At 40.2% G+C, this 15,402-nt stretch overlaps 1 protein-coding gene across 1 annotated transcript in view; it reads left to right on the top strand.

Moving 5' to 3' along the window:
- The first annotated feature begins 2,213 nt into the window (after positions 1-2,213).
- The window catches only part of TM9SF3 (transmembrane 9 superfamily member 3), a 70,191-nt gene continuing 57,002 nt past the window's right edge, over positions 2,214-15,402 (top strand). Inside the window, exons 1-2 of the mRNA XM_045438393.1 lie at positions 2,214-2,505; positions 13,330-13,525. Coding sequence (XP_045294349.1) covers positions 2,407-2,505; positions 13,330-13,525 — 295 coding nt within the window. The 5' untranslated portion in view covers positions 2,214-2,406. The remainder of the gene's footprint in view (positions 2,506-13,329; positions 13,526-15,402) is intronic.

The following is a 15,402-nucleotide window of genomic DNA, read 5'->3' as shown; positions in this document are numbered from 1 at the left end:
TTCATTCACAGAGCATTTACTGAGCTTTCACTATGAGTAAGTCACTGCGCTAGGTGCTCTAGGGGATATACAAAGATGTATAAGACGCCCCCTCCGATTTCTATAGCAATCACTGGTGTAGGATTCATTCAGCAATTAATCATGTACTGCCTTGTGATGTCTTTTAGACTGGCTAGAAAATATTGTGTAAATCCTCTATGCTATTTGGCTTTTCACTTATTAATGTCTTCATTTGTTCATTCAGCAAATAGTTTGAATGTATATGATGTGACAATGACTATTCCAGCAGCTGGGACAGATACAAAGATGAAAAAATGGTAGTCCTTGCCATCAAAAAAGGTCAGAATGTATTACAGAAGAGGAGATGAAAGATGGTAACTATGACATAACATGCCTAATGCTTTTAGAATCCTGAAGAAGGGGTGCTCAGCTTTCCCAGGGTGTCATGCAAGGTTTCACTGAAGAGGTGATAATTCAATTAGCCCTGGAAGGAGAGTATCTAATTGTCCACTTATTTGCATTCTAGACAAAGGTACAAGTATAAAAAAAAAAAAAAGGGTATATTTGGGAAATATAGGAATGAAGCCAGGGCATAGAGATTGGTAGAAGGTAAAGTTGGTATCTGATAATCTGGGGTCTGTGCAGCTGCATGTTGACAGGGCTCTCCTTTAGCAAGAAACTTTTCCCAATGACACGGGAATAGCACACGGCCATTGTAAAAACCATCCAAATATTTACAGGCATGTACAAAGAAGAAACTGAACCCTGGTGTCAATGGTTTGAATTACTATCTTTCAGATCGTTTGCTATGGGTAGACTAATATAGTACCATTTAAAATGGGATTATATTCTGTCAACTTTTTCTATTTAAAAGTATCTCTTAATATCATTGCATGCCAGTACAAACAGGCCTATTTCAGTTTTAGAAATGGTTGTACAGATAGAAATCCATTAGTAGTAAGATTCTGGAACAAAACTGCTTGGAACTGCTCTTTCAGCAAGCCACTTAACTTCTCTGTGTTTCGGTTATCATACTTGTAAGATGAACACACCAAGAGTGCCTTTTCATAGGGTTTTGGTGAAGATTAAGAGTCAACACGTGTAAAGTGCTCGGAACAGTGCATGGGAGTTGAAAATTTTAGCTCTGATTCCATGATCTATTTAAACAATATTTAAGGAGTGTTCTAAACAAGAGCGTGATATAATCAGGTTTCTTTTTAGAAAGATCACTCTGGCACCTGTTGGGGAGGATAAATAGGGAGGGAAGATTGGTGGCAGGGATCCTGTTAGGCTGTTGCAATATGTAGTCAGATGGAGATTAGCTGTTACTGGCATAAGAAAGAAAGGAAAAATAAGTTTTTGAGACATTTCTAAGATACCAAATGCTAACACTTGTTGACTGCTGATGGCTGAAAGATAGAGACATCCGACTAAAGTTCCAGCTTTTTGGCTCAGAGGACTGTGTAGATGGTGGATCCATATTCCTAGGACGAGCAATTTTTTAGTTCCTACTACAGGTCTGGCACTGGTCTAGGCACAGAAACCAGGGCTGCGGCGCACAGGTTCCCTGCTTACAAAAGGACTTAGATTCCAGGAGGTGTTTCTGTCTGTGGACGGGACACCAACAATATAAGTGGGCAGATAAATGAACAAGAATTTCAACAAGATTGAAATAGTAGGGGCCCGACAAATATGAAGTGACTCTAAAACACTTATCCACCCCTGTCCAACAATCCCCCAAGATGATGATGAGGGGAGCGCGTGAGTCATTCAATTCACAGCGGGGGACGGGAGCCTTGCAAGGGGTATCTTAACGGATTCCAAGCTCCAGAGGCTGCGGGTCGCACCCCATTTCGCAGCCGAAGAAAACGAGGCCAGGAAAACTTAAAACGTTTTGGCCAAGGTCACACGGCTTCCAGCGCCGGACGCGGCCCGGAGCGGCCCGAGGAGCGCGTCCAGCACCCGCGAGGGGCGCCAGGCCGAGGCCGTGAGTGCGCGCCACCGCTGCCGAGGCCCAACGGAGGCCGGCCCGGAGGTCCGAGCGGGCCGGGCGACCCGGCGGCGTGCGAGGTGACCGGAGATGTGGCCCTCGGAGGCCGCAACTCGTGCCTCCCGGGTGGGGCGCCCGGCAGCGGTTGCGGCCCCGCGTCGCGAGGCACTTCCGGCGTGTGCCGGGGTGGCCGGATGACGTGGCTGAGTCAGAGGAAGAGGCTGAGAGGCGCCGGGGGGCGGGGGAGGCTCGGGAGCGGGCGGTGACGGCGGCGGCGCGGAGGAGCCAGCGGCTGGGCCCGGGCCCCGTGCGTCTGTCCGCGCCCCGTGGATGCTAATCGGCCGCGGCGAAGGCGGAGGCGGCGGCGGCGGAGGAGGAGTCGGTGGGCCGGCGCCGGGCCGGTGGGAGCGCGGAGGATGAGGCCGCTGCCGGGCGCTCCCGGCGTGGCGGCGGCCGCCGCGCTGTTGCTGCTGCTGTTGCTGCCCCGGGCCCGGGCGGACGAGCACGAGCACACGGTGAGAGGGGCCCCCGGCCGGCGCGGCCGCCCTCGGCCTGCCGACCCGACCCGCCGCCCCGTCCGGCTCGGCGCGGCCTGGAGGGCTGGGCGGCCCGGCGGAGCCTCGCGGCCGCCGAGGGCGCCTTCCGGTTGGGCCTGGTGGAGCAGGAACCCCGGGAGCTGGGAGGAGGCATTTGTGTGCGCTTCCCGGGCAAGACTCCGTTCCCGAGTGCCTGGGCCTCCTTCCCCTACCCGCACCTAAATGGCGCCAAGCTCTGAGGTCTGGGGGTCTGGGAGGGAGCGTGGTGAGGGTCGGCGCTCACTTTCCCGGAGAGGGGCGCGGGCTGCGGGGCTCGGGGCTGGTGCCCCCAGGGAGGGGAGCTGTGCTCTGGCTACTGGGGTCTGCGACACAGCGGAAGATGGATGCGTTACGATTACCCGTCATACACCGACCAGGAAATATCCACCACTTTTATGGTCCTCACCAGCCTTTATTTTCTCTCCTGCCCAAACCGGATGAAAACCCTGGCGTGGGGACAGCATTGATAAACTTGGGGTGAAGAGCAGGTTACACGTGTACACGCGGGCACTCAGTCTACACGCACTCAGTTCTGGGCCTTTCTTGTAACTTTCTGCTCACCCTTCTAGCCCCTGGATGAGGCTCCCATCCCGGTGGTCTCCAGGCAGCTTCTGGCTGTAAGGGTCTTGCGTTCCTCGTGCTTCCTGTAGGCCGGGGATAGTCCCTTTTGCATTTGCCTTAAAATTGGTTGGCTGTTTATTTAACTGGCTTTTTCACATCAAAGCGTGGATGTTAACGACTCTAAAAGTGACTTTCACTTAGGGCTGTAACTCGATGGTTTTCAGAGTGGTAGCTGTGAGCCACGCAGGAAGTCTTGTAAATAGAGATGTTGCTTAGGGAGTAATTTTTTTTTTTTTTTTTTTTTTTAATTCTGTAACTCAGTAATGACATGATTTTGCGTGAGAGGTTGTGTATGTTCTAAATCTGAAAGATTTGGGGGGAATCTTCTGTCATTTCTGATAAGTGAGAAAGTGAAGCAATCATTCTTAAATATTCAGTGGACCATCCTTTAGATTTTATTTGTAATTAACCACACTTCTTTTCTCTAGTTGCTGGATTGGCTGAGCTTTTAATTTAGCTAATGAAAGCGCTAAGCTTTTGGCTATTATACCTTCAGTCACAGCCAGAAACTTCCTGTATTTTTTTTTTTTTTTTTTAGAGACCCACATCTGAAATCATTGACATGTTTTTGTGTTTTATTTGTGACTTCACCTTAAGATAATTTTGTTCACAGTTTAAACAGTTGAATTGAAAAACTGTTTTCTGTCATTTTCTCTGTCAGTAACATATTGAAGTGTAAGAACTGTTCATTTGCAGTGGGCATCCTTTTAGTCAATTGTACTGTCACTAATATTTTTCCAATTTTTTGAACACTTAAGGAAAGTTACCAAATAAAACTCAAAACTCTCTCTTAACTATAGTTCCATGGTACAGGCATACAAATTTAAGATGAGTATCCTCCTTTTTGATTTTGTGTTTTATATAAACTGCTATAAATAGGGAAAACTTAATTAAAATTTCACAAATTGGAGGTATATAAAAAGGCCTGAGTTTAATTTGCAGATTTAAAATGCAAATACAAATTTCATTGAAATTTCATTGCGGAGAATTCAATTTTTTATGCCAGTAATTGAATATAAAATATATGAGAAAAGGTTTTTGAGAGGACATAGTATGTGTGAGATAATTGCTGGACAAAAAATTTAGAATCTACTTCATTTTATTCATATCTACATTGAATTGGTCTCACTTGGTTACCTGTTATTAATATACATTATTTAAAAAGCAAAAAGGTTATAGGAAGACTAGCATTAAGCTATAAGTATAGAATTTAGATAAGTGTCTTTTTTTTTTTTTGGCTGTTAGCCAAAATTTTTATTTTTCTTAAGTTTCTTGAAAATATTTCTTGAAACTGGTCATTCACCTTAACCAGATAAAAATACAGAAAAAGTTACAGTCAAGTGAATTTTTTTTCCCACCAAGAAGGCAGAAGTACGTAGTAAGAGAGAATGATACTGAAGGAAGAGAAAAATTGCCAAGGGAAGGTTGCTGAGTAGCTGTGTAATAAAAACTTGTGGGATTGAATTATTAATTAAAGAGCAATTTTCAGAAGTTAAAGTTTGCCCTTTAGGTTGACTTTCTGTGAAGACAATTTCCAGGTAGGAATAATAATTAATAGGACTTTTGTGGCAACAATGTGTGAGGCACTATTTTAAGTACTTTATGTATATTAACTCTTACTTTAAATATAAATAATCATGTGAGGAAGATACTATTATACCCTTTTTATAGATGAGTATACCAGCATCAGAGAGTTTAAGTTACTTGTCTGAGACCACACAGCCAGTGGGGATGGAGGTAGGATTTTAGCTCAGGCAGTGTAAATTAATCATCCTCTACACTATTATGGGATATACTCTGCAGCCCTTTATCCTAAAAATAGGACAAACACTTGGTATTAAATTGAGTAGTTGTCTGTATTGATAGTAGTTTTAGCTGCTTAAAGAAATTTTTGTGTAAGTCTAACTCCGTAATGGGTTGTTACTGAGGAGATGTTTGCTTAGCATTAAAGAGAGATAAGGTCCCCTTAACGCGCATTTGACATGTGCAGTCAGTAACTTGTGCAAGCATGTGGATACTGTGCTTGCTTTGATGCTCTGCCGTTACTATCCAGAAATTTTTAAAAAATATTTATTTGGGGTGCCTGGGTGCCTCATTTGGTTGAGCGTCCGATTCTTGATTTTGGCTCAGGTGATGATTTCACATTCGTGGGATTGAGCCCCACGTTGGGTTCTGCGCTGACAGCTTGGAGCCTGTTTGGGATTCTCTCTTTCCCTTTCTCTGCTCCTCCCCTGCTCAGGCTTGCGTTTGCTCTCAAAATAAATGAATAAATATTTTTAAAAAATGAAAAAAAAAAACCCTAAGTGTTTTATTTATTTTTATTAAAGTTTATTTTTAACTTTTGAGAGAGAGACAGAGAGAGACAAAGAGTGAGTGGGGGAGGAGTAGACAGAGAGGGAGACACAGAATTTGAAGCAGGCTCCAGGCTCTGAGCTGTCAGCACAGAGCCGGATGGTGGGGGGGGGGGGGGGGGGGGCTCGAACTCACGACCTGTGAGATCCTGACCCAAGCCGGTTAGACAACCGACTGAGCCACCCAGGTGCCCCTATTTATTTTTGATAGAAAGTGCGAAAACGCGCGCACATACGCACGCACGCACGGGTGGGGCAGAGAGGAAGAGAATCCCAAGCAGGCTCCTCACTGTCAGCGCAGAGCCTGACGCGAAGCTTAAACTCAAAAACCATGAGATCATGATCTGAGCTGAAGTCAAGAGTTGGATGCTTACCCAACCGAGCTACCCAGATGCCCCACCATCTCGAAATTTTTAATAATTTTTTTAAAGCAATCTCTGCATCCAACATGGGGCTGAAACTCACGACCCCAAGATTAAGAGTCACATGTTCCACCAACTGAGCCAGCCAGGCACCCCTTAATAAGTTTTGAACAAGGAGACCTGCATTTTTATTTTGTACTGGGCCCCACTAGTTATATAGCTGGTCTTAGGAAGGGATAACTAGTTTATATAGTTTCACAAAGCCTCTTATTTCTCTTGTTTTACCTACTAAATTAGGATTCAGCTGACTATTTGTCATGTTATTTTTTTTTTTTTAATTTTTTTTTTCAACGTTTATTTTTGGGACAGAGAGAGACAGAGCATGAACGGGGGAGGGGCAGAGAGAGAGGGAGACACAGAATCGGAAACAGGCTCCAGGCTCTGAGCCATCAGCCCAGAGCCTGACGCGGGGCTCGAACTCACGGACCGCGAGATCGTGACCTGGCTGAAGTCGGACGCTTAACCGACTGCGCCACCCAGGCGCCCCTGTCATGTTATTTTTTAAGTGCTTATTTATGCAGAGTCCTTTTAATATTCTCATAAGAATAATGAGAAGGGAATGTGCTGTTGACTTCTAAAGTATGTACACATCTAGAATATATAAAGATGTATCCTTTCAGTTTTCTAAAGTTGAATCATATATGCAGCGCATACTGTTTGGAATAAAAAATTAAAGAACACTTCCCTGAAAGGCACTTAATATGTGATTCAAGGATTATAAAAAGGACTTTTCAGAGTGAGTGAAGGATGTATAAGGTGTGGTTTGTGCTTATTTTGTTTTCTGAAACCAAGAGGACTTGGAAAGGTCTATAGTTAGAGTACCGTGTCTCCCCAGATTCCAAAGGACTCTGTTAAAAATATTTCAGATTGCGAACCAGAATTTTAGAACTGGAAAGATTTGAGATCATTTAATCCAACACACTCATTTTCCTAAGGCCTGAAGAGGCCTAGTGACTCTCTAGTTCTTCCTTTTTCTACCTATGTTGTAAGTAAAATTTCCACAGGAATAATATGTAAAGATGTCAGCACCAAAAACCAATAATGAAGGGCACAAGAATCTCAATGCATTTTATGGTTTATACTGTAGCCTTGAAATTTTATGGGTTCTGTTTCCTCAGGATCACAAAGTCAGGTTTTTTGTTTTTGTTTTTGTTTGTTGTCTGTTACATACCCAGGCTCTGTGCTTGGCACAGTGGCATTTAATCAATGCCTGTTGAGTGACTTGAATGATGAGGGAGCTGCTAGAGACAAGAAATATGCAGTGTTGGAAGCATGAAACCCATTGCTTAAAGCACAGCGAACAAATCCAGACCATTGTTCATGTAGGATGCATGGTCTTTGGGATGCTGTTATGACTTAGTGGCCCTAACTAATCTAAAATCGCATTTCTTTGTGGCCCATTGTACCTCTGGTAGGTGATGTTAGAAGGGCCCAATCTGTACCTAGGGTAGCATACACTCAGCCTCTGCTATAAACACTTAGCACACCACCGAGTGATTTCAGAAATTGTTTGTTTGCTTTACTTTGTCAAATGGCAGCTTCTTGTCTTTGTCTCTGTTGGGAGTTTGGGAACTCTTAAAACTTCTTTGAAGATTTATAAAGAGAATAAACTTTGCTGCAGGTGAATTTGTGAGTGCTGTAATATAGATCTAGTTTTAGGAATGCCATAATTCGTTGTCCTATTTTCGGCTGTACTCTGTGGTAGACTAAAAGTTTATTTAGGTACAAAGCTATTTTGAGAGAGAGGGAGATAGAGAGCACAGTTATCTCAAGAGATTATCTAAAAATCTATTTCTATATTTTATAATTATATTTATTTATATTAAGAATCTGATGTGTGTTTTAAATAAATAAAAGGCATCAAAATTACGATTTCTGAAACACTTTGAGAACTAAATTTTGCATTCTCAGATATGTATTTTAAATTTTTTTTAAGTTTTTTTTTTTTTTTTTTTCTAATTTAAGTAATCTCTGTATCCAGTGTGGGGCTCGAACTCACGATCCCGAGATCAAGGGTCTCATGCTCTTCTGACTGAACCAGCCACGCACCCCACTCTGATACGTGTTTTAAAGCAAACATGTGTAATATGCTTATATTATACATACATATGTATAATAAAGAGTGTGCATAGTATATATACAAACTCAATAAAATACATTACTAGAATACTCCCATCTCAGAAATTTGGCTACTTAGTTGGCTCAACCACAATTTCTTCTCATATCACTTAAGGCACTTAAGTGAATTAACCTGAAGAATGGTGCAAAGTTTATGCTTTTATTAATTTTATCTGGGTGTGGGTCATACTCAGATTCCTGTTCTTGAATATGCAACGCTTTAAAATAATATATTTATATAAAGAGTGGAAAAAATCTTCCCCAAATCTCTACTTCAATCTAAAAAAAAAGAAAGCAAACATTGTATATTTTACCTCATCCCATGGAAGTGGTGGCATTTGTGTGCTTATTCTGAGCCCTTAGTCCTTCTCCTGTATGTATAAATTCTCTCTCTCTTTTTTTTTTTTAATGTTTATTTTATTTTTGAGACAGAGAGAGACAGAGCGTGAGTAGGGGAGGGGCAGAGAGAGAGTGAGACACAGAATCCAAAGCAGGCTCCAGGCTCCAAGCTGTCAGCACAGAGCCCGACATGGGGCTCGAACCCACAAACCATGAGATCGTAACCTGAGCTGAAGTCGGATGCTTAACTGACTGAGCCACCCAGACGCCCCCAAAGTATCATTTCTTTATTCAGATTTTACATGAGTACATCAGTAACACTATCTCCTAAAGTGTTCTTCCTAAGAAAAATTAATTCATGATTTCTATCAAGGAGAGAAACTTCTGTGTCTCTCCTTTCCCAGCACATAAACAGTATTTAAGAGAGGCCTAACATTGGTGACATCTTGAGAATAAAGGTCAGGCCTTTTGAAATTAGAACACAAGTCACTTCTTAGGAAGGTTTTCTTCTTTAAGGCAGATTAAAGGTTCAAATGGAAAAGTTGTTCAGTATTCAGTAACTGTCTTTAGTTGCTCTGTACAGCTGTATTTTTATCATATTTTCTTCATTTAGTTTTTGCTCTTTAGTTAATGAAACTGACTTGGGATTAGCAAAAGTGTAGTCCTAAACTTGTAAATGTGATACTAATTAGTTATATGATGTTGGACAAATTATTTAACATCTTTGTTCTCTATTTTAATGTGTAAAATGGGGAAAATAGGGGCATCTTTCTGGGTCAGTCAGTTGGGTATCCGACATCGGCTCAAGTCATGATCTCACGGTTTGTGGGTTCGAGCCCCGCGTTGTGCTCTGTGCTGACATCTCAGAGCCTGAAGGAGCTCTGTGTCTCCCCCTCTCTCTGCCCCCCCCCCCACCCCCACTCACGCTCTGTCTCTCTCTCAAAAATAAACAGTAAAAGAAATTTTTTTAATGGGGAAAATAAAAGCATCTGTTTTAATAAAATTTTGAGAGGATTAAATATTCATGTAAAGACCTTAGTTTGCCTAGCACAGAGTATGTGCTTAATAAGTGTTAGCTAATACAATCAGAAAAGATGGTGAGATCATGTTAGGGATTGATCTGTTAAGGCTTTAGCTGAGGATTAGAGGGTTTGAGAAAGGATTTGAGTAGTTTTGAAGGATAAGTAGAAATTGACAAAGTGGAGAGAAGGAGGGCATTATAGATTTGGGGGAATGGCATGAGAAACAAGGTGGAGAAGAAAAGGAAGGGAAGACAATATTATAAACCATTTGGGCTGGAGGGGATGGCTCAGAAATTTAGTATAACTGAAACTCTTCCGAGAACCGGAAAATGAATAGAACGGTGAGGTGAAATATGCAGGTGGTCTGGATTGGCCTCCTCTCGCTTGGCTACTTCCCAGGTAGGCCTCACGGAAGGGACTACTACTGCCATGCTCAAGGGTCCCCTGGTCCCTGCTATGCTCCCTTGCTTTTTCTCCCCTTCTCCTGGTTACACTCAGCAGGTAAGTTGCAAATCTCTGTCTTTCTCAGTGTCATTGGCCTACTCATAGTTTTTCCAAGGAAAGGATTTAAAATGAGCTTGCTAGGACTTCATGGAATGTTTTGAAAGTGAATTAGGTTAGCCTTTTGGCCAGAGTAGAGAGAAGAGCCTTCCCTCTGTTGCTTTCTGCTCATGGATTGGTGGAGCTCAGGGACTTTCTCAGCAGCTTTAGGGAAAGGAAAAGTGTTTTTTCTCTTAAAAAACATTGTGTAAAGTCTTCCTTTTGATAGTTTCTAATTTCAAGATATTTTTAAGGCACATTTTCTCTCTTGAAAAAGAACTCTTGTCTTGACCTTGTCTTGGGAGCACTTACTTTCAGGGGTAATCAAGAACTGCAAAGAAAAGTAACATTTTAATTAAGTTAATTATATTGATCATGGTCTGCATAAGGAGTGATGTAAAGGAAAAGAAGCATTTTTGCATTAATCTTTAGCCTAACCACACCCCCCGTATGTGTGTGTGTGAAGGTGTGTATATATTACACATCTATATATATTTCTAATTATTATTTCAGTCCTCTTCCCAGGAGGGTTACAGAACGGTGTACGTTTTGTTACAGTGCAATTTCCGTCATGTGGCCACAGCTGTACTGCCCCATTCAGGTTTCACGAATGACTAAAATAAGTGACTTCGGAATGTGTCGTTGAACACACGCTGTGACCCTTCAGTTATTTTATGTTTCAGTTTGTATAAAAAAAAGAATGCCCTTTTTAAATAAGTATTTAAGTTCAAATTTTTGTCTATTTTTAAAGGAATTATGAGTATTGGAATTGATAGAAAAAATATTTTTGTGCTTATTTTCCCAAGTAACATTTAAACATTTCTGCAGACTCGGCAGGATTAATGACAAGGTCCTCATTGATAGGTCCTCTTGTTCAGCATTCTAATCTTAAATAGATGTATTTTGTTACCTTCCCTTTTTCTCTAAAAGGGAACTATTGCAATCAGTGCACATATCAGTCGGTACGCATACTTCAAACTTTTTTTTAGTAAGTTGCTAATGAACTTTACATTTCAGCATTTTTTCTGTGTTTTTTTTTCATTGTTTTCCCGTTGTATTTATTAAATACTTTTTGTGTAGGTTATACTATGCAGAGAGGTTTCTGCCAAGTGAGCAGGTTTCAGTTCTAATACCAGCTATGGTCAGTTGATCATTGATTGGTTTAGCGCACTGTTTTGAGAATTCTTATGCTATAACCGTCTCTGTAAAGGAGTGCCTTGATTGATTAGTGCTGTGTGACCATGAGCATCAGATGAAGAGTGGTGGCGTAATAGCTTTGTCAGCTGAATGGGGATGTATGGATATATTCAGACCTTTGATTCCTTCCTTCATACGTGAAGATTATCTATAGTTGTTTTTCTGAGTTCACTTGAAATGGTTTATGATTTTCTATATTGTTAGAGAATTTTCTTCTCTGCCAAAGCAGAATTAATGATTCCTTTGTTGCTGCTATGATAGCCCTTTATTACCTTAGTTTTCACACTATTTCTTCATCATTAATCATTTACTTGTCTTCCACTATAGATTGTGAACTTAAAGGAAAGGACGGTATTTTATTTATCTGTACATTGACCCTTGAACAACACAGGTTTGAACTGCGTAGTTCTGCTTACATGCAGATTTTTTTCCGTAAATACAGTGCAATATGACAAATGTACTTTGTCTTCCTTACAGTTTTCTTAACATTTTCTCTTCTCTAACTTACTTTATTGTAAGAATACAGTATATAATACATATAACATACAAAAATGTGTTAATCGATTGTTTATGTTGTTGGTAAGGCTTCTGATCAACAAGGCTATTCGCAGTTAAGTTTTGGGGTAGTCAAAAGTTACGTATGGATTTTTGACTGCATGGTGGGTTGGTGACCCTAACCCTGCATTGTTCAAGGGTCAACTGTGTGTCCTTAACACCTAACACTATGCTTGGTACGTGTCTCATGTATTCAAAAAATAAGATAGTTTATTATTTTCTTAATGACCTAAACGATGTTTTATATACATTGAGACATTTATTAAATTTGAAGATGAGGTGATTATATCTAACTCCTAGGATGCTGGTGGTGTGAATCAAAAGGAAGATGTAGATGCTTTGGGTAAGAGTAGACAAGTCAGTGTGGTTTTGGAATGCAGAGAGACTTGGGGTTTGAGTTTCCATGTGCGAGTGAATGGTGATACCATTAGAAAAACAAAGATGAAAGGGTAGATTTGGGTGGCATGAGTTTGTTTTTGGAGAGGTTGGATTTTGATTAAAAAAATATTTTTATATTAGTTTTAGAGGTAAGAATTTGGTAGTTGGTTAGTTGATTAGCTTTCTCTAGTACATGCTCCTTAGCACTCTACTTTATTATAATTACTTGTTCAATGTCCATCTTTCCCTTTAGGCTTTGAGCTCCAGTAGGGCAGGGAACCTGTCTTGTTAACAGCTGTATCCTCAGCTATAAACTCAATTATTGAATGTAGCAGGCACTCGGTAAATAATTGATCAGTGATTTAATGTCTGCACTGTTAGTTGACCTAAATTGTATCCTATCTTGTCTTCAGTTTATGTTGCTATGGGTAATTGCTTTTCATAGAATCATTGGAATTTTAAACTTAAGATTTTAGAAATCTTTGGCACATTCCCCAATTGGACCCTGGAAAGGTGGAGTCACCTACCCACAGTCATTGGACCACACTCCAGATTTAGCTACAGATGGTATTTACTGATGGCGAGAATCATTGTTACTTATCCAAAGAAGTATGCATACAGTACATGTCTTTCAGGCTAGTGAAGGGGGAAGATAGAATGATGGCTTGAGTGGACTGTGGAGATTTCCATAGCATGGGTTTCTCTTCCTCTTGTTTAGTCATTTCTAGTACCTAGACCAATGGCCACGGAAAAGATCAGAAAGGAGATGAAATTTTATTTGCGCTTGCTGGCAACATTAGATTTTGTAGTTTCTAATGATTAGCATGAGTTTCTGGGTAAGCTATTGATTTTCTTTCCTCCTTCCTTGTCCATGTTAGCATGGTGAATAATACTGGTTCTGGGTTCGCCATTATTTGATGTGCTGTTGAACTCTTATGTGCTATTGGACTTTGTTTAAACAATACCTTCTGTAAAACAAAGTTTAGAAAAGATGGATCTGCCTGAGATCACACTCAGAAGATACGATTTTAAAATTCAACAAGTGTCTTTGTAAGGTATGGACATTGATCATCAGATTAAAATAAAATAAACCTCCAGTATTTTATAGCTTCCCAAACACAGTACACTTTTGTTTAGATCATATAACAAATACTCCCTTAATTTGAATTAGATTAAAAAATTTATAATTTGTTTTTTTGTTTGTTTGTTTGTTTGTTTCAGTATCATGATAAAGAGGAAGTTGTCTTATGGATGAATACTGTTGGGCCCTACCATAATCGCCAAGAGACATATAAGTACTTTTCACTTCCATTTTGTGTGGGGTCAAAAAAAAGTATCAGTCATTACCATGAAACTCTCGGAGAAGCACTTCAAGGAGTTGAATTGGAATTTAGTGGTCTGGATATTAAATTCAAAGGTAAGTAAACCTTAATAGTCCTTATAGTACAAGTCAGATTATAGACTAGGTTTTCTCAGTTTTGACACTATTGACATTGGGGCCAGATATTCTTTTTTGTGGGGGGCTGTCCTGTACTTTGTAGGATGTTTAGCAAAGTTCTTGGCTTCTACCCAGTAAGTGCCAGTAGCACCTTCCGGTTGTGACAGTCCAGCCTGTCATCAGACATTGCTGATTGACTTTAGAGAACCACTGCTTTAAACTCTAAAAAATGTTTTAATCTGTAAGTTAAGTTGCATTGAGAAAAGTATGTTAGTAAGTAACAAAGGTTTATTTTGAATATTTGTAAAATAATAAAGTAAATATTTGTTAAAATTTTATTTCCCTAACCTATTTCTTCCTGAAAAGTGATTTCTAGTAAACCTTCTAGTTATTGGACATATGTGGTTAGGGAAGGCTGTCAGGAGATTTCATAGTTTCTGGAGGTGCAGGGTATATGGATATTTAAAATTCTGTGTAAAGCCTCAAATTCAGACCTGTACCATTGGCTCAGAATGTATTTATCAGTGGGTGTTAATTTACTCTTTCAATTCTTGTAAGATAGTGTGGTTTTAAATTTTAGGTCAAAGACTTGTTAAAATTGGAAAAAAATCCTCATCTATTTATTATGCAGGTATCTATTTTATCAGGCCCTTTGAGTTTAAAGTGTTTAAACTTCTAATTTTTCTCTGTGAAATTAGCCAGAGAGTATATTTCCTCCTGCATAGACATTTTTAACCCAGTGAACAGAAGCTTGAGTAATTGAGTTTTTACAGGATCTTTGATTAGGTGTCCTGATTTTTGAATAGAGCTTGGATCTTGTAATCAGGAACTCTGAATTTTAATCCTGTTTTTTACTGCATTGATTTTACTGAAGCTCTTTACTCTAATTGTGACTTCATTGTCTACAAGTGTAAAATGAACCGTAATTGCTGCTATTTTTGCACTTTTGAGAAACGGATGTGAATTGAGATTTTTAAAGATACTGTTTAATTTTGACTAGTTAAATTTCATTCTTGTTTTCAGAATATTTTTTGTTATTGTTGAAAATAGGTGTACATATTTGTATTCTTCTCCCCACCCTTTCCCCACACTGTGTTCTTTGGGGCTTAATTATAAAATTAAGTTGTAAATTTAAACCACAGTGACCTGCCTGTAACTTTATAAATTATTGGAAACATGCCCTAAGGCTTGAGTTTTAATTTAATCAGGCAACTTAACTACTTAATTACAAGTAAGGAGAAAACTTGGACTGGCATGTGGGATCTTTGAGAACATCAATCCTACATTTGTTCACATAACTTTCTCCTTTTACATATTTGGTGCACATTTCTTAGTGTACCAAGGAGGAACCAGAGAGAGAGAATAGGCAAAAACTCTGAATCCTGCTTTGTTGCCGTGGACATATTTGATCACTTTTTGAAGTCCTCACCCTGTTTACTAAAGAAGAGTAATCTTTCAGCTATTTTCACTTGTCCTCTTTTATTCGTTCCTTGAGGCTGAAATGGGTAGATTGTTTAGATAGAGGGGAACGTTTTCGTGGGCTGTAAAAGTGGGCTTTATTTTCCTTTCCAACTAAGCACCTTTTGATGAAAAGCACAAGGATTGGCCAGGTGTTATTCCCGGAGAGTTGGCGGTTCCTTGGAGTCTTCTCAGCTCTGCACCTCCAACGCAGGCGGATGTGCTGCTAAGGGAGCTGCTAAATTAAGTGGTCCCAATGAAAAAGTAAATGCTGATTAGATTTCTCTTTTGCTTGCCCTGTTCAAAGACATAGTTGATCATGCTTTGAGAAATGTTTTACTAGGTTTCCTGGTTGTTATTTATGGTGTCATATAATTTTAAAGGTTGGATGCGCCTTA

The sequence above is a fragment of the Leopardus geoffroyi genome, chromosome D2 (assembly GCF_018350155.1).
Source record: "Leopardus geoffroyi isolate Oge1 chromosome D2, O.geoffroyi_Oge1_pat1.0, whole genome shotgun sequence".
Lineage (NCBI taxonomy): Eukaryota > Metazoa > Chordata > Mammalia > Carnivora > Felidae > Leopardus > Leopardus geoffroyi.
The sequence above is the reverse complement of the archived record's forward strand: the minus strand, read 5'-3'. Positions and strand labels throughout refer to the sequence as shown.